General features: G+C 37.7%; 1 protein-coding gene across 7 annotated transcripts in view; it reads right to left on the minus strand.

The window, feature by feature from the left end:
* LOC120720942 (protein diaphanous homolog 3-like) overlaps positions 1 to 22,106 on the minus strand; it is a 183,743-nt gene that overhangs the window by 139,637 nt on the left and 22,000 nt on the right. For all 7 annotated transcript variants that reach the window (XM_040010835.1, XM_040010834.1, XM_040010836.1 and 4 more), the window contains 8 exons: positions 21,825 to 21,955; positions 11,074 to 11,148; positions 10,898 to 10,967; positions 9,323 to 9,459; positions 8,844 to 8,949; positions 5,928 to 6,038; positions 5,329 to 5,447; positions 4,954 to 5,070 (listed from right to left, as the gene is read on the minus strand). In XM_040010835.1, coding sequence (XP_039866769.1) covers positions 4,954 to 5,070; positions 5,329 to 5,447; positions 5,928 to 6,038; positions 8,844 to 8,949; positions 9,323 to 9,459; positions 10,898 to 10,967; positions 11,074 to 11,148; positions 21,825 to 21,955 — 866 coding nt within the window. The remainder of the gene's footprint in view (positions 1 to 4,953; positions 5,071 to 5,328; positions 5,448 to 5,927; positions 6,039 to 8,843; positions 8,950 to 9,322; positions 9,460 to 10,897; positions 10,968 to 11,073; positions 11,149 to 21,824; positions 21,956 to 22,106) is intronic.

Genomic DNA, 22,106 nt, shown 5'->3' on the forward strand with positions numbered 1-22,106 from the left:
TTTGCTGGCAAAGACTTCTTTTGATTATCGCAGATGTTCAAAGCTTTAAGGCTAGCGATGCTATTAGTTGGAAATTGATTACAATTTATTAACACAAAATATAATCTCTATTTAATACTGGAATTTTATGCACTGCATTGCTACACACAACAAACAGTGAGCAGAGACACTCTGTGCTCAAGGCCTAATGCTTTCCGCTTACTGTTGTACTTTAAATAAGGCCTGGGACTGCAAAAACACCTAATTGTATTTGTTAGTTTTAATCTGTTTAGTGTATGCAGGAAGAACATGGCTAGCAAAAAGATACAGGAAATGTGCCCGAAATCTTTTACAGTTACTGTATTATATCAGAGATAGTTTAATATACTAACAGACGGCTCTAAACTAATTAGCATATTACTGAGTTGTTTTTTCTTGTTGTTTTTCCAAGTAATAGGTAAAATTTGAAAACAACTCACAAAAAAAAAAAAAAATCACAACATGGTACACTTTACATGCACAAGCATATAATTACCGTAATTAACACTAATTAATGGAAATTATACATTTTTCAACTTTGAGGGGGAAAAAATATGCACACAGACACCTTAATGCACAGAATAACTACATAATTCCCAGTTTGGACCCTTTTGATTTTTATTTAATAATTAAACTAATAGTGGTGTATCAGATGTCTCGCACTATATCAAATATTGAAAACCTATGCCAACAGGAAATGGAAGTACTGTAAGGAAAGAGAAAATTTATCAGAATTTTATTTATTTAAAGTTCTGCCCCTCACTTTGCTTTTAGGAGGGTGGTAATGTGTTTGCTTACATACATGTGTCCATATATACCACAAATTTGGTATTCACTGAAGCAATATTTAAGCTTTCTGTAGGACAGGGAATCAACTGTGTTGATTGTGGAGACAGTAAATTACTAAAGTGAGGTAGATGCTAATGTTACACAGGTCCCTGTTACAAGACCCTTTGGGTCGCCTTAATAAAAGCACTGTTTTGATGATAATATCAGCAAACGCTGAGTAATTGCATTTAAACTGTTTCATATGGCTCTGCTGGACACACTGATCACAAAATAACCAGGGCCAAGCCTCAATAAGCAGAAGGAAATAATATAATAACAACAGATGACATGCAACGCTGGGAGGCACAGTGCTATTGTGAGTTAAAGATAAAGTGAATGTTTGATCTGTTCATTATCTTACAATGATCCCGCTGAGAGTCCTAATCCCTTCTACACCAAATCATTAACTAATACTTTGATACTTACAAACAGTGATTAATCAGGGATATTGGTTTCCACCTCTTCCTAAAACAATGCAGAGACTGCATCTCATAATACCATGCATATGATTCGAAACATTAGCTACACAATGGAATCACTGAATCAAAAACATTAACAAAAAGAATTCCAATAACTAAAACCAGTGCAGTTCATCAGAGGGACCACATTCAGACAATGCCTAATCTGCCACTAAGGATAATCAACAATGCAAGACAAATTTCTTAAGCAAACCCAGTACACATATTTAACAGAAATACTATAAGCTAATGGAGCCTTAATCACTAATTACAGGGAGAAATATGTTCATTCCATTAAGCTACTATTTTTAAACAGTCCTCACAATACTGATGTTAAATTATAAGCTGAATTAGAGTGAATTCATGTTCTAGATAAAAACAAAATCAAAGGATAATGTATTATTTTTTTATGGTCAATTTTTAGTACTTTTTCCCCGATGAATAATTTAAAACATAAGTCAATTATTATAACTGCTAGTTGTTATTAGAGATGGACCGATACGTATCGTTCCGATACTGACCTAAATTACTGGATCGGATATCGGAGAGAAATAAAAAATGTAATCCGATCCGAAGTATCACAAAATCACCTCACAAAACGCGCTACCTGGCGTAGCCCAGCTTGGCGCATCGGAGCAGTATGTGTCACGTGATAGAGCGGCTGTTGTCTGCGAGACCTGTCGGCGGTCTGGTGGAGCCTTTGGAGCCTCGCTATGCTTCCAAACCGCGTCGTTTCATCTCAGAGAAAACTATCCCAGAGGAGTAAAGCAGGTGTGTAAGTGCATGTCTGAATGTTTGCATAGTATTTCCACGTTAAGCTTAACAACTGATATATGGAGCCACAGCTGGACTGGCCGTCGGAGTTCCATATTGATGTGAAAAGGAAGTGACTTGTTCCATACTTCAGGTAGAATAAAAAAAAAAAAAAAAACCAAAAACAAACAAAAACAAAAATACAAAGCTGGAGTTATTCTGTCTTTGCTACAAAGCTGACTCTTCTCTCATTCTCTCCCCTCCCTCCCCCTTTGCTACTTCAATCATGAAACTGATCAATGACCAGCTAATCGTTTTTTCTGCCGCAAGTCCCATCTTTCTTGTTTGTTTATCGCCCACTTTGCGCCAGAAAGAGGAGACCAGCGGATAAACAACAGCAGCACGTTTAAGCTTGATAAGCTGTTGTTAGAATTGATTTAATATTAATTTTTAGTTTCAGCTGATGTTTGCTGGAGCCACGACTGTAAAAGCTGCTGGTCATGATATCCGTTTGGATATGTGGTAAGAGGGAAACATGAAAATGAATCCAGGAGATGTTCTTACTGAATCATCAGAGCTGAATAATGATGGAGAAACAGGATTACATTTTAAGTGACATGAATGAGTTGAAGAGAAGTTATGAATTGTTTCTGAGAGACAAATAACACCAGGATCCTTTTTTTTTTTTACGTAGCTGACGGCTGGTAACTGTGCAGGGGCGGGTCTAGCAAAGTTTTGCCAGGGGGCCAGGTAGGACATTAGCAGGGAAAAGGGGGGCACAAAAAATACTTTTCTTTGATATTTCATTTAAAATGACTAACTTGTTGATTGCGTCGATTAAGCATCACGAGGCGGGGGGTGGGGGGTGGTTCCCTTTTTTTTTTTTTTTTTTGGTGGGAGTTGGCAATCCTATTAGTTAGGTTGTTTAATATTTCTGCTAGGTACACTTTAAAATACCAGAATAGGGAGGATGGTGTAGGTTTAAGTTTGTTAGATTGATCAGTGTAGCTGAACTATAAAATATTTTGGGTGCAGTGTATTTTTTGCATACAGGTATAACAGAATAGCTTTAGTGTTTTGTTTTTTTAAAAATTGAGCATGAATTATACAAATTGCAGCAAGATATTTATAAAAAACAGTTTTATTGATTAAAAAACACACTATATCGGATTCATATCGGTATCGGCAGATATCCAAACTTATGATATCAGTATTGGTATCGGACATAAAAAAGTGGTATCGTGCTATCTCTAGTTGTTATGTGTAATGTTCTGCCTTTATATTAAATTAGAGAATAGAAGCTGAAGTTGCATATCTCAGACTACCACTAGAGGGAGCCCACGCACCACCAGTGGTACGCATACCACAGTTTGAGAATGACTGTTCTTGATAAGATAGCTGATCTCACGGTATAGCTGACATCAATTGGATATCTTTTCTTATTGTAATCACTGAAAATTTAAGTAAACAGAGCCTGTCCTGGATGTATCATGGCTGAACAGTTTAAATTAAACTCAAATTAAACTCTAGAGTTTAACCCCTTCAAAAACAAATAAAAACAAAATAAGAAATCAGAGCTAGCATTTTCAAATCATCTAAATCTCATAGGTTTGTTTTTTTTTGGGGGGGTTTTTTTTTGGTTTTTTATAATGCAAATACAGTATGTCCCATATTATTATTATTTGTCTGAAAAAATCCTTTAAAAAAAAACAACAACACAAAAAAAGTTGGGCCTGGGAAATTTGCCTAGTTTAAAAACCCATGCTAACATACCTGGCTAAACATTTCCCAGCTCATTAGATTCAGTGGGGATAAAAACATCCTACAGAAACGCAGCTTTTCAAAAGCAGGGATGGGCAAGAGTTCAACACTCAGTGAAAGACTGTGCGGGCAGCTAGTTAAACAACAGAACAGTACTTCTCAAACTATCAATTGAAAGACATTGGGGGCCTCATTCTCTCAGTTTCAGTTCATGATGCACTGTCTATGTACAACTCTAAATGTTATATATAGTGATTTACAAATCATTGATTTTAGGTTTTCTCCTCTCTTCTTACCATTTTTTTAAGATGGCTTCAAAAATTGTGTACTCTAGACAGTTACATCCCTGCAACAGGGAGCAACAGTGTATGTTTTTAAATGTATGAAATATTTGTGAATGGTTAATGATGTTTAGCAAAGTGAGGGCAGTCACAGAAGCACCAGTGCTTAAATAAAAAAATGTATATATTAAAAATAATAATAATCAGACAGAGCTAGAGAAGAGCATCAAAAAGGTGTTGTTTTTTGGCAGGTGATGCATTTTGTATTCTTCAGACTAAAGCTCCATCTTTTGATCAAGCCAAGTCACACCCAACAGCAAGAGAACCAACATAAAATAAGCCTTTGAAAAGCACCATTAATAGGAGATGAGAAATGCTCTGTAGCAATGGCTTCTGTAGATGGCTTAGAGATGAAAGAGAAAGCATTCTCTTTGTTAACCAATGTCATTGAGAGGGTTTAAGGCGGCAAGAGCTAGACCTCCACAAAGCATAAGCTCTTCAACAGTGTACATCATTAACAATGTTCAAAACTGCTTAGACCCTGAGATGTGTGTGCATTTAGGTAAAATGTGACATGAAAATGCAGTCAGAATACAGTCTAGAGACTGTAAATTACATTACTATACTCTGCTATTTTTAAGAAAACTAATAAGGCAAACAAATAAACCTGATTAGTGAACAAATACATATGAATAAAAATTACTAAGGACAATTACAAGTATACAAGTAAACATGTAGTCTAAATAAGGAAACATTTAGCTGATTCATTTAACTGACAAGTAAAGCATTACTCGATTCATTAAACTGTGTGTGTGTGTGTGTGTGTGTGTGCGTGTGTTTGTGTTGATTTTTACCTGATCAAGTGGTCATTTCGTATAAGCACGAGGTGCTGCAGTATAGAGAGGAAATATGGCTCTGCACTGCTGTCCTTTACCATGCTCTGCACAATACTGAATATATCACCTGCATCAGTGCAGCGAGTCAAGGATTTGTACTTCAATGTCAACAGTGCAATTTCACGTAAAAAAGAAGGTAATGACACAAAAGTAAATGTAAGAAAAATGTGTTTTGACTCTAATTTACACTTTTGTTTGCATAATGTCAGAAATAATTTACCTTAACTGGATCCCATGAATGTCTCATAAGAAAATTAGGCACAATTACAAGACACAAACACAGAATCATAAATCCAAATTGCATGTACCTTTTTATAATAAAGACAAGGATATTCAAGCTCACTCTTAATGTCTTCCAGTCTGTGAGAGAACTCCATCATGTCCTCTTCTTTGTGCTCCTCAAATACCTTGAGCTGAATGTCAAGGGCCTCATTCCTGATGACTAGCAGTTGCTACATAAGGATCAAGGTGCAAAAAGAAGGTGCATAAAGAATTATGCAAAATTAAATAGTGAGGAAAGCTCAAGATCCTTTATTAAACTCAAGTAAAGACGAGGAGCTCATCCTAACTGTGATTATTTACAGGTGTGGGCAGCAGCGTTTTACTTTCATTTATTATTTTCTCATTTTGCTGGCAACAACAACAACAACAACAACACTGCTTACAAAAGTTAAACATGTTAGCTAGATGGTATAAAAGCCAGAAGGAAGATTATTAGCCGAGACACTAGAAACTTTATTGGTTTCTGGCTGTCGCACAGACAGAGGACGTGCAAACTCTCCTCTGTGTTTCATGAATTATTTGCTGGAGTAAAACGACGATATTTCACTGAAGTGGACAACTCATTTTAATATTAATGCAAGGTGAGTCTGAGTTTATATTGTGTTCGTCTGTGTGTGTGCGTTTGTGTGTGGTGGTTATGTTTTGCTTACCGGCAATATCTCTTTCAGGCCACAGCGCATAAATTCATTTCTAATGTGCAGCCTGAAGTCCAGCTCATCAGGGGATGTTACTAGTGCATTGATGAGCTGCATGCATGCCACCTGCAACATGGGGGTACACAGAACAAAGAGAGTGTGAGAGAAGGGAAGAGAGCAGAATGAGAGAAAGAACCAAAGAAAGAGATGATGGACTTTTTTCCAGAAGATGATGAAAAGCGTGCTGGCATGCATTCTAAATGAGCCATGTCCCTTGGAAGCAAAGGACCATAACTAATGCATGTCTATTTTCTCCAGTCACCAACTGGGGGGTGGGGGCTGATTTTAATATTAATGTAACAACTGCAGCCCCATATACACACATACACACACAACTAACCAACTGTCAATTTAAGGGCAAACTTGCTGTTTTGAAAGCAGTTTTTCACTCCCCTCTGAGTTTGGTTTATTACGCAGGGACAGCTGCATTGTGTGACTCTTCAACTACCCAGGCAAAGATAAACAGAAAAATCAATTATTGACCAGTAAGGCAATCCATTCATGTGTGAAAAGACAATATGGCAATGCTAGATATTCAGGTGATGTTTAATTTGATGGCACACTCTCATCTTTGGTACTCCAGTTTACTAATACCTGTCACCAAAGAGCCTCTTTAATATTGTAACGCTACTGATGTTACAAAGTATCACAGCACCTTTGTATTGCCTGCCAATAAGTCACCAACACAATCACAGGTCCCCACCCACACTCAGTGCCAGATTTGGCTTTGTGGATTTTAGTAAAGTTCAAGCTGAAGGGTCATCTTTTGACATAGCACAAGCTGCATATGGTACTTACAGAATGCTATTTCCAAGGAGCATAACAAATACAGCAGGAGCTCCGGGAAAAGTGTATCACTGCACAAAGCAATGAAGGGCCTAGTGGTTAAAATTAAATCATGTAGTTTTTACTCTAAATGGGAAGTCGTGGAACTCTTATCACAGCTCATACATTACTTCAGCTTCATATTTGAGATAACAAATAAGACAAATATGAAGACATTGAGATAGGAGTATTAAGAGACAGTACTGGTATCCTCAATTTTAGTATTTATGGTTTAAAAAATGTTCCCTAAGCTGACACTATGAATAAAAGTACCGAAATAGAACAGAAAGCCTGTAGCCACACATTTCAATGCTTAGGATAAAAGTGTCTATGCTTTAATAATGCATGGGGTTAAAGGGGATTTTTGCTGTCTATTAGACAGTCGAGGTAATAACAAAGCATCAATAAAACACAACAAAGTACAAAGGGCAATGTTTGTTTGGCCACAGATGAGTTCTGTGTATTTAATATCCTTGTGTAAAGTAAATTCTACCTTCTAGTGCACTGGAAAAAAAAATCCTGGTTGTTATTTTTCCCCACTTCCTTTCTATAAATACCTCATTTTAAATTCCAGTGTCTCCCCTTCCCTCACCAACTATTGATTTTTTTTTTCTTTCGGTGAGAACTGGTCAAAGGTAATTATACAGTAAACTGAATGTGAATGCTATTTGGCACCTATCACAAGGTACTACAAACAAAAACCAAATTCTTATTCCAATAATATGAAAAAGATGATTTAAGCTTCATTATGTGTGCCTCAATTATTGCTCATGTTATGGGGAGCTCTGTTTAACAGTCACACTATATGTTTTAAAGGGACAAGAAGTTTCCATAATTTATATGATTACATTTTAACATGCAAACCTGCACTGTTTGAAACAGTATATATGCAAGGTTTTAAGTGTGCTTGGAGAGTAAAGATCCAAACAATTTTATCTAAATGGAGAATGTGTAGAGGGAATACACACAATAATAAAATGGCCCGTTTTTTATGTTCGTCTTTTTGTTTAAGGCAGAACATGAAAAGGGACTTGTATATTGATTAAATGAGCATGTTCTTCTACTGCTTGCTTTTATGTTTCTCGTTAACTTGTTAACTGGTATAGGGACTGTTCCTTACTTAGTCTGCCCAGCTGTCTGTAGATTTTAAGCTGATATTTATTCAAAACAAATGGTGCAGATGAATTAGTGGGTCGAATTTTAATTTCTGACATGTCTGGTCTGAAAGCGATCATTAAAAAGTGACATCTGTACTTAACTGAAGCATCTGGCACTGACGAGTTCATGAGAAACAGAATGAACAGACTTTTTTTTTTTTTTAATTCTCATGATGTTGCGCTTGCACGTGGTGTTTTCTGTAGTACTGCTGCTCAACATGTAGGTCTATTTGCCTCGAAAAACTAATTATATAGCATGAGATGTTTGTTTAACGATGGTGTTCACATCAAAATTGAAAATAAACAAAGTTGCTCACTTTTTTCATGCTGAAAAAAACAGAACCTTCAAAAAATTCTGAGAGGGCTTTATGTAGCATTGGTGTTTATTTACTGTAACTGATTCACCAAGATTTAATTCAATTCATCTTCATCTATAGAGCACCAAATTACAACAACAAACACATTGTTAATGCAAATGAACAATGACACTGTCTTTAATTGCAGCATGCCACTTGAGACATTTCACCCACATGAATATAGCAGCCATATTTTCCCCATAACAATTAATCAATTCTAAATAACATTAAAATACAAGCATTTTGCATATACTAAAAGGTGAGAAATGTCTAGCTGCCTTTTTAGGCGTCACTGCGACTGGATCTGTGATTTGCAATTGGTTGACTGAAAATGAGTTGCAAATAAAAAATATGACAAAACAACAAAACAGGAATTTTATCAAACCTCACAGTGAATGTTTAAGTAACTGAGGCACCTTTGACTGGCTGTGATCTGTTGACATTGTCACGTTTTCACAGTTATTCTGTATGTAATATCAGTAAAATCTGCGGAAAACAAGGTGTCAGATGGTGGAAAAGTATTTTGCACTTACTTGTAATTGAACTGAGCGATCGCGTAGTCCTTGCACAATGGGACTGAACCTCTCAATGCCTCGCCATTCCCCCGCTGTGGTGATGGCTTCAAGGACCTTCTCCAAACTAAATGAGAACATAAAATGCATGACTGAACAGTTTGAGAGAGAAAAAAAATGGAGCAATGCATTCATTTTTAGGGATTTAACCATACACTCTTTCCTATATTGTATCCAAGGTTCCTTGGAGTGCGCGAGTGACTGAATTATAAGGTAAATTACAGTGCAGTCTTTCTCTTACTGCTCTGTTAAGTTTCGGCCGTTTTATGACATTTTAGCACCATTTATTACTGTGTGCCAGTATGATTTAAACTGATAATAAAGACATGATAGTTATCCACTTTACTATTTAAGTACAGCCTAATCTAATGGAAAAACATTGTGCTTTAACATTAGAAAAAGTCAGTCAGATAGAAATGTTGAGAGAATCAATGACATACATGTTCTCTTCTCCTACAATGCAGATGGCTGACAACAGCTTTACCACATCAGTCATCATTGCAGACTGGTTGGGATCAATGGCTCTTGCCAGTAAAGCAAGACTTTTCTCCTCCCCCAGAATTCGATCCAAGCCATACTGTAATGGAATCAAAACATTATTACCCAGACATGCTGCAATTTGCCCCATTTTTGTCAACAAAAACACAAATCCACATTAAACAACAAAACCAAAGTTAAGCTCATCATATATTTACGTGTACTTCAAATGTATCTAAATGATCAAATATTTGACTGAAGTCATAAGAATAATGTGTCCTTTTTTTTCCTTTATAAAAAAAACACAAAAAAAAAACCAGAAAACTATGTCCTACATGTCAAAATTGATATCTAATTGCACCCACAAACACACAAACTTAAAGTGACTTTGTAACACAATCTCTCCAATAAATCTACAATTTACTGGGGAGAAAGGTTTTCTTATTATATTTATTTTGTCAAAGGGCAATTTCACAGTGTGGTAACTTTTAGTATTACATTATTATGCCACTGGTGACAGAAGACAGAAAAATCAGACAAAGGCAGAAGAAGAAAAGGCTGTAGCGACAGCTGGCAGAGAACACCTGTCTTCTTGGCATTGTGGTTACCCCACATCCCAAGACACCTCTTTAGCCGCAGAAAGGTCTGGGCTAACACAGAGGCCTATGGGTTTTTGTTGGCGCCTGGCACTTATTGAGAAGCAGGATTATATCAGACCTTGCAGCACATTTTACACTGCATATCTTTCTCCATAGGGTTTTAGCTCTACATGGAAAGTTGCTGGGAGGGTTCTTATCCTCTCTGCAGCTACTGATAAACTATTAAGAAAAACAGCTGAAGCATTATGAATTATTAGTACTTGAGAAGTAAACATTTTAAATAGCTTTGGCCTGGGACATACAGGGTGGGCCATTTCTATGGATACACCGTAATAAAATGGGAATGGTTGGTGATATTAAAGTCCTGTTTGTGGCATATTAGTATTTATGAGGGGGCAAACTCCTCAAGATGGGTGGTGACCATGGTGGCCATTTAGAAGTCGGCCATCTTGGATACAACTTTTGTTTTTTTCAATAGGAAGAGGGCCATGTGACACATCAAACTTATTGGTAATGTCACAAGAAAAACAATGGTGTGCTTGGTTTCAACGTAACTTTATTCTTTAGGGGTAGAGCTGAGGTAAAAATTGAGGTAAAGATCTAAGATGGGTGTGGCTGACTCATGAGTGCAGAGCAAAGAGCTCCAAAAGTAGCAAAGTTAGACAGCCAATGACCTCTTCCAATTTTACACCCCTGTCAGTCTTTCGTATTTTTAAGCATTTTTAAGTTCCCATATAAACTATTTTTGTGATATATGAACATTACAGCTCAAAAGGCCATGTTTCAAAAACTATAGTGTCAGTGTAGAATCATAATATATGAATTAGATTAATTTAAAGAAACCTGATCTACAAAAACAGACTTTTTATACCCAGCAAATATCCATCAAACAAAATAAGTGAAATAATAAAATGAAATAAAATAAGCTTTCGTCAATACCTTGTTGTTCATGAAGGCTTTGAGACACTGGATAACTTTATGTTGGTTCTTTTTGTCAATTTTCTCTTGGCTATTGAAACAAGACAGCAATAGGTTATTGTTTGCTATTAAACACTTAAAAGAATTAAATAATTAGTGAGACAGGAAAGAGTTTGAACATGAATGCATAAACTTACTGTTTCTTGAATAGCAACCTCTCCAAAATGTCTAGCAGCAGTCCAAGACCTTCATGCCCAAAGTTTTGCACCCAGCTGAAATAACAAACATGAAATCGATATCACAATAGTCCCAGACTGACAACTGACAACAATTTCATTCTCATCCACCAGACAGAAAAACAGAACTCAGTACTTTGTGTTGAAGAGAAAGGGAGTAGAGGTAAACAAGATACTGTAAAAAAAATAATTAAATAAAAAGGTTGCACATGCATACACTGTTATCCTCTGCTGTGTCTGAAATACATTAACACAGTAAAAGCTTTAAACACAAAATTAAGGGAAAGCCTGGCCCATTGAAACCCACAGAGTGGATCCAGTGACTTTTATACATTCGGCTAGAAGTGAGTAAAGGCAGACGGTGTGATTGATTGTCCCACCATTGTCCAACGTTCATGTGTGAAAATGTTTTCTACCCAAACAGGAGATTTAGGACTGACATGTCACACAGTGCTTTCTCCAATCATGAGGAAAAACACCAAATGAGAGAAAATCTTCTTCTCTCTCTTCAGCAGATTTTCAGAATCAATACCACAGCAGACTTTAGCATCTCCGATGGAGGAAAACTTTACTGAGAAACTTTTTTCCATGCCTCCTTCCCCACTTTTCTTCATTTCCATGTCAGCCTTCTGTATAAGATGCATGTATTTTATTAGGCACATACAGTGGGGCAAAAAAGTATTTAGTCAGCCACCGATTGTGCAAGTTCCCCCACCTAAAATGATGACAGAGGTCAGTAATTTGCACCAGAGGTACACTTCAACTGTGAGAGACAGAATGTGAAAAAAAAAAAATCCATGAATCCACACGGTAGGATTTGTAAAGAATTTATTGGTAAATCAGGGTGGAAAATAAGCATTTGGTCAATAACAAAAATACAACTCAATACTTTGTAACATAACCTTTGTTGGCAATAACAGAGGTCAAACGTTTACTATAGGTCTTTACCAGGTTTGCACACACAGTAGCTGGTATTTTGACCCATTCCTCCATGCAGATCTTCTCGAGAGCAGTGATGTTTTGGGGCTGTCGCCGAGCAACACGGACTTTCAACTCCCGCCACAGATTTTCTATGGGGTTGAGGTCTGGAGACTGGCTAGGCCACTCCAGGACTTTCAAATGCTTCTTACGGAGCCACTCCTTTGTTGCCTGGGCGGTGTGTTTTGGATCATTGTCATGTTGGAAGACCCAGCCTCGTTTCATCTTCAAAGTTCTCACTGATGGAAGGAGGTTTTGGCTCAAAATCTCACGATACATGGCCCCATTCATTCTGTCCTTAACACGGATCAGTCGTCCTGTCCCCTTGGCAGAAAAACAGCCCCATAGCATGATGTTTCCACCCCCATGCTTCACAGTAGGTATGGTGTTCTTGGGATGCAACTCAGTATTCTTCTTCCTCCAAACACGACGAGTTGAGTTTATACCAAAAAGTTCTACTTTGGTTTCATCTGACCACATGACATTCTCCCAATCCTCTGCTGTATCATCCATGTGCTCTCTGGCAAACTTCAGACGGGCCTGGACATGCACTGGCTTCAGCAGCGGAACACGTCTGGCACTGCGGGATTTGATTCCCTGCCGTTGTAGTGTGTTACTGATGGTGACCTTTGTTACTTTGGTCCCAGCTCTCTGCAGGTCATTCACCAGGTCCCCCCGTGTGGTTCTGGGATCTTTGCTCACCGTTCTCATGATCATTTTGACCCCACGGGATGAGATCTTGCGTGGAGCCCCAGATCGTGGGAGATTATCAGTGGTCTTGTATGTCTTCCATTTTCTGATGATTGCTCCCACAGTTGATTTTTTCACACCAAGCTGCTTGCCTATTGTAGATTCACTCTTCCCAGTCTGGTGCAGGTCTACAATACTTTTCCTGGTGTCCTTCGAAAGCTCTTTGGTCTTGGCCATGGCGGAGTTTGGAGTCTGACTGTTTGAGGCTGTGGACAGGTGTCTTTTATACAGATGAGTTCAAACAGGTGCCATTCATACAGGTAATGAGTGGGGGACAGAAAAGCGTCTTACAGAAGACGTTACAGGTCTGTGAGAGCCAGAGATTTTCCTTGTTTGAGGTGACCAAATACTTATTTTCCACCCTAATTTACGAATAAATTCTTTACAAATCCTACCATGTGAATTCATGGATTTTTTTTTCCCACATTCTGTCTCTCACAGTTGAAGTGTACCTCTGGTGCAAATTACTGACCTCTGTCATCATTTTAAGTGGGGGAACTTGCACAATCGGTGGCTGACTAAATACTTTTTTGCCCCACTGTATATGATTAGCAATTAAATAAATCTGGTCTGCACCGGAAATACTAATCAGTTAATCATTAAATTCATTCAATTTCATTAATGCGCAATACCCAAATGCCTTGGTCTTATGTAGACTGTGGCAGAAGAGTATAACATAACTCTACTGGAACAATAATGTGGATGGTAACACTGCTAACACAAATGCACATGACACAAGAACGTGACTGTAAAACCAGCAAAGACAATGAAGAAACTGTTCATTATTTTAGGTTCTATATTGATTGCCGTCTAAGCGCTTTCTTCCTTTCACACCCGTATTGGATTTATATCCTCCAATTTAGCCGACTATCAAATTAATGCAAAGAAAACTTCACGGAATAAAAAACATTTTCTTGCTGCTCTTTATGTGAAAGCTGATTTTAGACATCTTATGGAGAACGTACCTTTGATCCAATAGAATGCTGCCTGTGATTACAGAGTAATATTGAAAGCTTAGGACCAACGTATAATATAGATTTATTTTCCTTCTAAAGGGCAAATTCTTTCCAACCACTGAACTCAAGGAGCTATTCTTTAAAAAAAGTGTGATGAAGAGTGACTCTACAAAGAGATTCACATGAATGAACATATTCTACCTTTATTCTACAACAGAGCTGTTTGGAATCAGATATCAGTAATAGTTTTGTTTCATATAAATAAGACAGAACAGTGTTATTAAGAAGTATTATGTTGTTTAATGTGGTGTTTACCTGGTTAACAGTTTTAATATAATATTGAGGTTCCAGAAAATTGAAACTCTTCCAGTAAAACTACCAATTTAAGTTTGATTCATATTTTGCTGCCCCTCTCTGCATCATAATTCTGAGAACTTGAGGCAGGCTGAAAACAGCATGAGAGAGAGGCGGATGCAACACTGGGGGTACCAGGAGGTGAGGAAGTGAAGGTAGATGAGTTTAAATACCTGAGGTCAACCATCCAAAGCAAAGAGATAAAGGAGAAGTGAAGAGTCAGGGCTGTCTTTGTGACAGAAGGAAGGCAGCAAGAGTAAAAGGGAAGGTTTACAAGATGGTAGTGGCCTGCTATGACGTATGGCTTGGAGACGGTGGCCATAACAAAAAGGGAGGAGGCCAAAGTGGAGGTGACAGAGCTGACCAGTGACCAGGATTGATATGATTAGAAATGAGTACATGAGAGAGGCAAGGCTGAGCTGGTTTGGGCATGTGCAAAGTAGGGATAGTGGATAGATTGTACAAAGGATGCTAAATGAGGAGCTGCCAGGCAGGATGAAAGATGAAGACCACAGAAAAGCTTCATGCACGTAGTTAAGGAGGACATGCAGAGGACTGGTGTGACAGAGGAGGATGCTAAGGAGAGGGTGAGATTAAGGCAGATAATCCACTGTTGAGTCCCCTAAAGGGTGCGGCTGAAAGAAGATGAAGAATTGTAAAGAGGCTGAATACTGGCCCAGGCTTTTGGTATCCCCAGATCCAAACATTTTCTGTAGTCTCCTTCTCCACACTCAGGTTACCAGTACTTGCAAACCAAGGTACTCCAGCTTTAAGAATGAATACCATTGAACCAGAGGCATGAGCTAAATTGTAGACTGCCCCTCCCTCTTGTCTGAACCTGAATTCCATCTCTGAACATTAGCATTCACAGTTGTTGCTCTAATCACCACACTCTGTGCCTTCCAGCATCATATGTACATAAATTCTCAAGGTGGCAGGATAAAACGGGAAGCTGTTATCTAAATGCTTTATCTTGAAAAGAAGCAGGTTGTGTGTATGATTACACCCCCCCCCCCAAATCTACTGTTGTGTCTCTGAAGAACACTGATAAATGGCATTTTGTAATAAAGAACCAATTTTAATGTTAATCCAAACAGATGGGAGATTAGTTATTGTTTTTCATTTGTTTGTTTTGATTTATTCAATGTAATCTACACCTGTCACAAAAATATGACAGGTAAACCCCATTCCAGTTTCTACATTAATATAGCTGAGATTATAACAAACACCTTAGCTAAATCTATTAACAGGAAGCCCATCTGTTTGGGCGGTTTTGGGGTGTTGTTTTTTGTTTTGTTTTGTTTTGTTTTTTACAATTTCTCAAAATATGGAGGCACAAATGCATCAAAAGAAGCAGAATCCTCTTCTAATTGTTTGCACAATACTATGGCTACATCACAAAGAATAGCCTGACAGGAGAAAGAAAAGGGGGGGGGGGGGGGGGGGGGGGGAGAGACCAGCTGTCTGATTCCCAGCATGACTTCTGCAGTGTTTTAAAAAAAGGTAAACAAAAACAAAATAATAGGGGCTTTTAATTCCCAACTTCATGCCATATACAAACATTTTCTGCATACATCTCCACTTGTATATATTATATATCGAGTGAGTCCACTAAAACATAGCCTTGTACCATCATTTACTACTATGAGAGCGTGTCAGGGTTAGATGGAAAGAGGCTGACAAAAACAGTGATGGCTTTACAGATGTAGATTAAAAAAAGACTGCTGCCAAGGTAGATCAGAAAAAATGCTCTCAAGTTTCAGAGAGGAAAAAAAGACTTATATTCTACATTGGTCCCTACCCAGTCAGTACTGTAGGATTTTGGTTATAGAGGTCTCGATAAGAGCTTTATTGAAATTCATAGCCCAGTGGCAACTGTATGCAAGTTTTTCATCATCAACAGTTCAGGCAGAGAGCAAAGAAGAACAATCAGATGATCTCAAGCAGGAATTACAGAGGAAACCAGGATACCTGCACTGTGAGGCTTTCCTGAAACAAATATGAAAGACACTTGTGGAGACATAAGTGAAAAATGGATACTGGTGGTAAGTCAGCTTTCAAAGGCCGTTTGATGTTTTTAGCTTTTAGACATTCTGAAGATCTCAGAGGCCTGAAAAAGAAAATGGAATAGCTTTCCAGAACGCCTGAAGAAGTCTTATTAAGAGCAAGAACAACCGGGCCGATGCAAAAGTTTATGTATGAGCATGACTGTGTGTCCTAACTGAAGGTCAGGGAAAGTTTGGATACAGCAAATAAAGCTGGACAGACTGCATTTTTTATTAAACATGTCTGTTAAATCATGCATTCACAGATCAAAACTCGTAGTCTTTAAAGTCACATTAAAGGCATGTTAACAGGCGCTCAGTGTTTTGGGTTTTGTTGTTTTATTTTTCAGAGACTGACCCAATCTGTTGTCAGTTTACTCATGGACAAGTTCAGACTTTGCTAACAAGGTCTGGATTTCCTCTTGCTGGTTCAGTTACCATTGTTGCCATCCTCACTATTATTCAGCAGGTAGCTCTCGTGGTTACTCAACCATCTCTGACTTTAACTGGCAAAAGTGTTTCTTTTCTGTTCTGGAGATCAGCTACGAGCTACAGGACCACTCAAAAAAAAAAAAAAAAAAAAAAAAAAAAAAAAAGAGCATTTCTCCTTCTCTCACCCCTTTTCACTCACTCTTTATGTACAACTTTGCATTTAATTAAATTTTTATAATAATAATTTTAATTAAAGTTATTATTAATGTCTGTCTGTCTTCCACAGCATGTCTTTTGTCTGGCCTCCCTCCCTCATCCCCATCTGGTGGGGGCAGATGGCTCCCTGAGTCTGGTTCTGCTGAAGGATTCTTCCTGTTAAAGGGGAGTTTTTCCTCTCCACTATCACCAAAGTGCTTGCTCATATGGGGCGGTCTGCATGTTGGGGTTTCTCTGTATTGTTGTATGGATCATTTCCATACGATTTTAAGTGTCTTAATTGTTATTGTGATTTGGCACTATATAAATAAAATTGAATTCAACAGAATAACTAATTTATACCAAATCTTCTGACAATAGCTTTGAGGGAAATCAGGCTGTGGAAGTGCATAAACTGTAAGACACAGCATACCAAAAAAATTCTGAAGGGCCACATATTGATTCAGTCAACTGAAAGCCAAATCTTACATCATTTTGTGAATACACTGGCTCCCATGACCTCTTTTCCAACACCACAATCACTTTGCCAGAAATTCAGTCCAATGATAGATAAAAAAAAAATAAATAAATCTATATCTATATATATATCTCATATATTTATATGTATATGTGTGCGCGCATGTTATGTCACAGACAGATTCTTGTTTTGTACTCCACATGCTGTCTGCCTAGACTCTAAAATGATTAAAGTATTTTATATTCTGTTCTGTCTGCTCATCTAGCATTCTCTGGCAGCACTTGGGTTTCATTGGTTCCTAACATCTGGCACCCTCCCACATCCCAAATGAGAAAACTTCAATCACACTCTCTGCCTGAATGTGTTTGGAGAAGTGCTGTGCAAAAATTATCTAAAAAAAAGAAAGGAGAAACTTTTTCTTTCTTAGTGAAGACACATACCTGGTAACATTTTATGTTATTAGTAATTCATAATGACACACATGGGGCATAGTTATCTACATCTAAGATATAACGCCACAATATTTCGATACTGTGAAAATACTCATTTGTGTTACAAATACACAAATATGTATTGTGGGGATGGGAAGAATACGTTTTCCCAAAGTACAAGGCATGTAGAGCCCAAGTGTTTCAAACATTTTTGGTGGATTTCCAAAGCTCTGGTTTGCATCTCCCTTGTCAACAGATACCTGCACTCCAATGTGCCAAATCCAATTCAGCCGGTATGTATTGTGCTAAATGTAACACATGCCATATAACAACCGGAAGACGGCTCCCTACATATTTCACCTACAGGAGCTGTCCAGCCATGGAAACCCACACCATGAAGCTCTCGCTGCAGTGTTTGTGCTGATGTTAATGTCAGAAAAGGTCCGGATCTCTGCAATCACCGAGTGATGGTGACTTTTTATACCCCTCGGCACTTAGCGACCCACTATGTACCTTTATGTGGTCTGCCATTTCGTGATGGAGCTTCTGTTGTTCTCAAATACTTCCACTGCAATAATAGCATCTTATTACAGTCTCACACTAATTCAGTCAGCTCTTTAGAATGAACCATTCTTTCACAAATGTTTGTAAAGGCAGACTGCACGGCTAGTTGCTTGATTTTATCACCTGTGGCAACAGGACTGAAAACACCCGAATTTAAAAGGCATAGGGTCCAGTACTTTTGTCCATGTAGTGTATGTAGGTTTTCATACATTGGTGCCAAAATACAGCTATGTTTCTGACTTTAAAAAAAAGAGCTACATCATTTGCTTTGATTTTTTTTTTTTTTTTAAATATACAAACACGAGCAATAAAAAATGAGCTCCACATGTTTATCTGAATAATAATGATAATTATATTATTACAAAATTATAATTTTGAATTTTATGGAAGATTTAGTTGCAGAGGTGAACTCTAAAACCTCTGAAAAAGCTGGGACCTACTGATCAGTTCACTCTATTTTTTCTTGAGTAGCAGCTCTCCAAGTGTGATTTTTCCATTTTCTATTTGATATTTACACGTAGCACTGAGGATTTATTAACGCTCACTGATTACAGCCTTACTGTAATCACCGCACACCATCATCAGATGCAAAAGAAGCACAGCAATATTTAACTGAGGGGTATCATTTCCAGAAAGACACGAAAAAGGGAATAAGGGAAAAAGCATTGAAAAAAGAAAACAAATTAATCATCCCTCTCCATGGGAAACAAAAACAGTCATAAATCAAAGAGAAAAATGAGGCACCTTATCTGGCTAACTTCACAGCTAAGGTAGCTTGACTTCTAACGCAGTCTCAGGAGAATGGCTCCAAGGTTCCCAGGCAGTGCAGCACAGTGTTGCACTCTGCTTAGGCGGTTATGAACCAGATATAAAAAATTAACTTTAAAATGTTGTCCTGTTCATAGCACGTTAACTGACTACAGGAGGGCTCTCTAGGGACAGAAGGAGGAGGCTAAAATTGCAGCAATGTGGAACATCTGCAATACAAAAAGGGGTCATTTCACAGAGTGGGCAATGAATGACATTGTTCTCACTGACTACTAAGAATACAGTACTCCTAAAACATAGATCATAAATAAATTTAACATAGATTATAAATGAGGATGAGCTAAACATTGAATTACCAGTCCCTAAAATACAGTCTGTTTTAAAACCACTGCAAACTACAACCTCAATAAAAACCATTAAGCTGCATATGGAAGTACAATTAATTAATGACACAGGTAAGGCATTCTTACCTTTAGGTGTCTCCACTGCAAACCATCTGCCCGCATCTCATTCTATCCCTAGTATCCTCCTCTGTCATATCAACCATCTGCATGTCCTCCTTCATTACATCCAACACTCTCTGTGGCCCTGGCAGCTCCATCTTCAACATCCTTTATCCAATATATCCACGATTGTTTCTCTGTATGTGTGCAAACCATCTCATCCTTGCTTTTCTTACTTTGCATAACTATTTTTATGTGTATAATCAGTTTGCATATTTTGACATGTTGTTCATGGGTAGTTGTATATGACAGGAAGAGCATTCAAGGTTTCTTTTCACATTGTTACTAAACTTTACTATATAGCTAAACTGAAAAAAGAAAAAAAAACTGAGCACTTAAACCTGAAGGTCAGTTTTAATAAAAAATGAAAAACCAATTTCCACTTGTTTGTCAGATCCATTTATCAAATCCATTTAATACAATTGCATTTTGTAGCTTTGCTGGTCCTGTGGTCTAGCACTGTGGCCTTCCTTTAAAAAAAAAAAAAAAAAAAAAAAAAAGGGGGGGGGGGGGGGGGGGGGGCTGCGGTGGATACAGTAAAGGAGTCGAGAATCACACTGTGAGACTGTAAAAGTGCCAAATTAGTACCAAATTAACTCAGCTTGCATGCTCTAGCACAGAGAGAATGATCAGGAAGCGTAAAAGTCTTATAACCTATACTAGTAAGATAACCCTTATATTATGAAAATGTGTAAGCTGTTTGCTTCAGTGGAGAGGGGGAAGGAAAAAAAAACCCACTGATCACCATCCAAACCAATGTTTTCAGCTTAGGTAGAGTTCTGATGAAACCAGACGGTGTTATTTTACAAAAGACTGACAGTCTGTCATCATGAGTGGTGACTTAATTCAGTGTCTGTGCTGACCATTCAAACCATCAAACCACAAAGCAGTGTCCGATCGTTGGAATCAAAGTTTTAACATCATTACAGAGTACATAAAGTACCTATCAGTGCAGTCTAACACAGTTTTGAAGTGAGGTTTAGTCATAGAGCCACATTAGCATTGTGACTGGCAAATAAGTTACACCATAGCTACATTACCCACACGCTTTTCTTTCCAAGCTCCTTAGACTACGATGACCTGGATGACTGAGAACCTTCACAGACATACCCACATTTATTATAGTCACCTAGATCAATATTGATACAAGATTTACAGTTTAATCACTCTTCTTTAACAAAACAAAAACTGCTAAAAGGCAGTATTGATTGCTAGGCTGTAAGACTCATTTCTGCCATCAGATTAACCTTACAAATAGAGAAAACTATGCTCAAAACATGAAAGTAAAAAAAAATATTATTACCAATATAAGATGTAAATATGAACACAAACTGAGCACTGTTGATGCTGATGCTACTGCTTCAGTTCAAAATATGGTGCATGGTCTAGAGGACAAGATTAAGAAAGACTGCTAAAAATGTCATTGTCACAGAAAATGCCTGTGAAAGAGAAAGGAGAGTGAAAGAGCCCTCTCATTGCAACAATAACTAAATAACTGAAGTAATTAAGCACCTTCTGGCAGCGACCTTCCAACAAATTTTTTTGCATTTAATACACATTTATTTTCCCAAAAAAAAATATATAAATAGAGTTCATCTTAGTATTTATCTGATACTATAAATATGGAATGAGAATACTCAAAAATATGGGAAGACAGACACTGGTTAAATAACCTGATCAAACCTAATGTGTGGCACCTAAACCTTCAAGAAATCTTGTTTTTTTTTGTTTACTTTTTCCACAAACAGTTTAGGTAGCTGAGGGCAGTAATACTTATAATGCAAGCAGGCAACTTTCTACAAGATGCTGGCGTGCAACCAGACAGGAGTGACACATGACAGGTCAGTATTGAGCTGGTCTTAGTTGTTTGTTTGCTTTTAGCGCTTCAAAGATGCAATAAAGCATCAACCATCACAACATGTCAGTGTGTTAGCAACAATACTGACTGGACATTTTATAACTGACACCTGCCATTATGACAGCAAAACACTTAAACTTGCACGCCAAAAAAACAACAACAAAAAAACAAAACAAAACACAAAAACATGATTAAAGGATGGTTAGATTAATATGAACTAAATTTGAAGTAATAGAACTTACAGAGGAGAAAATAAGAGAGAAATACTACATAAAGAAAGGTATATAGTCTGGTGTCCCCGTACAGTGTACTGTCAAATAATAAACTACCAGCGACAAGAGAGGGGAATTAAACCTAAAGAGGGCAAGTCCACTTTTAGTGTCAGAATCTTGTACCATACCTGACGGGGTTGCTGGTAAGGGACACTCGCAGTGAGTCTAGACAGGAAAACAGACGTTCATCCATGACCCCTGACTTCAGCTCACTAAGGAATTCCTGGGGAGAAATCTGATGGCTGCTTCTCAAGCTGCCCTGTAAAATGAAAAGAAAGGAAGAAGAAATCTCTCAAATACAGCCTTGCAAATTCAGCCAAGTAAAAATAAAAAGTTTGTTTGTTTTGTTTAAATTGCCCAGTTTTTCCTGACTTTTGACCAATCCTAAAGCATTTAGCTTTATTCCCATG

This window comes from Simochromis diagramma, unplaced genomic scaffold (assembly GCF_900408965.1).
Source record: "Simochromis diagramma unplaced genomic scaffold, fSimDia1.1 OVJJ01000603.1, whole genome shotgun sequence".
NCBI lineage: Eukaryota > Metazoa > Chordata > Actinopteri > Cichliformes > Cichlidae > Simochromis > Simochromis diagramma.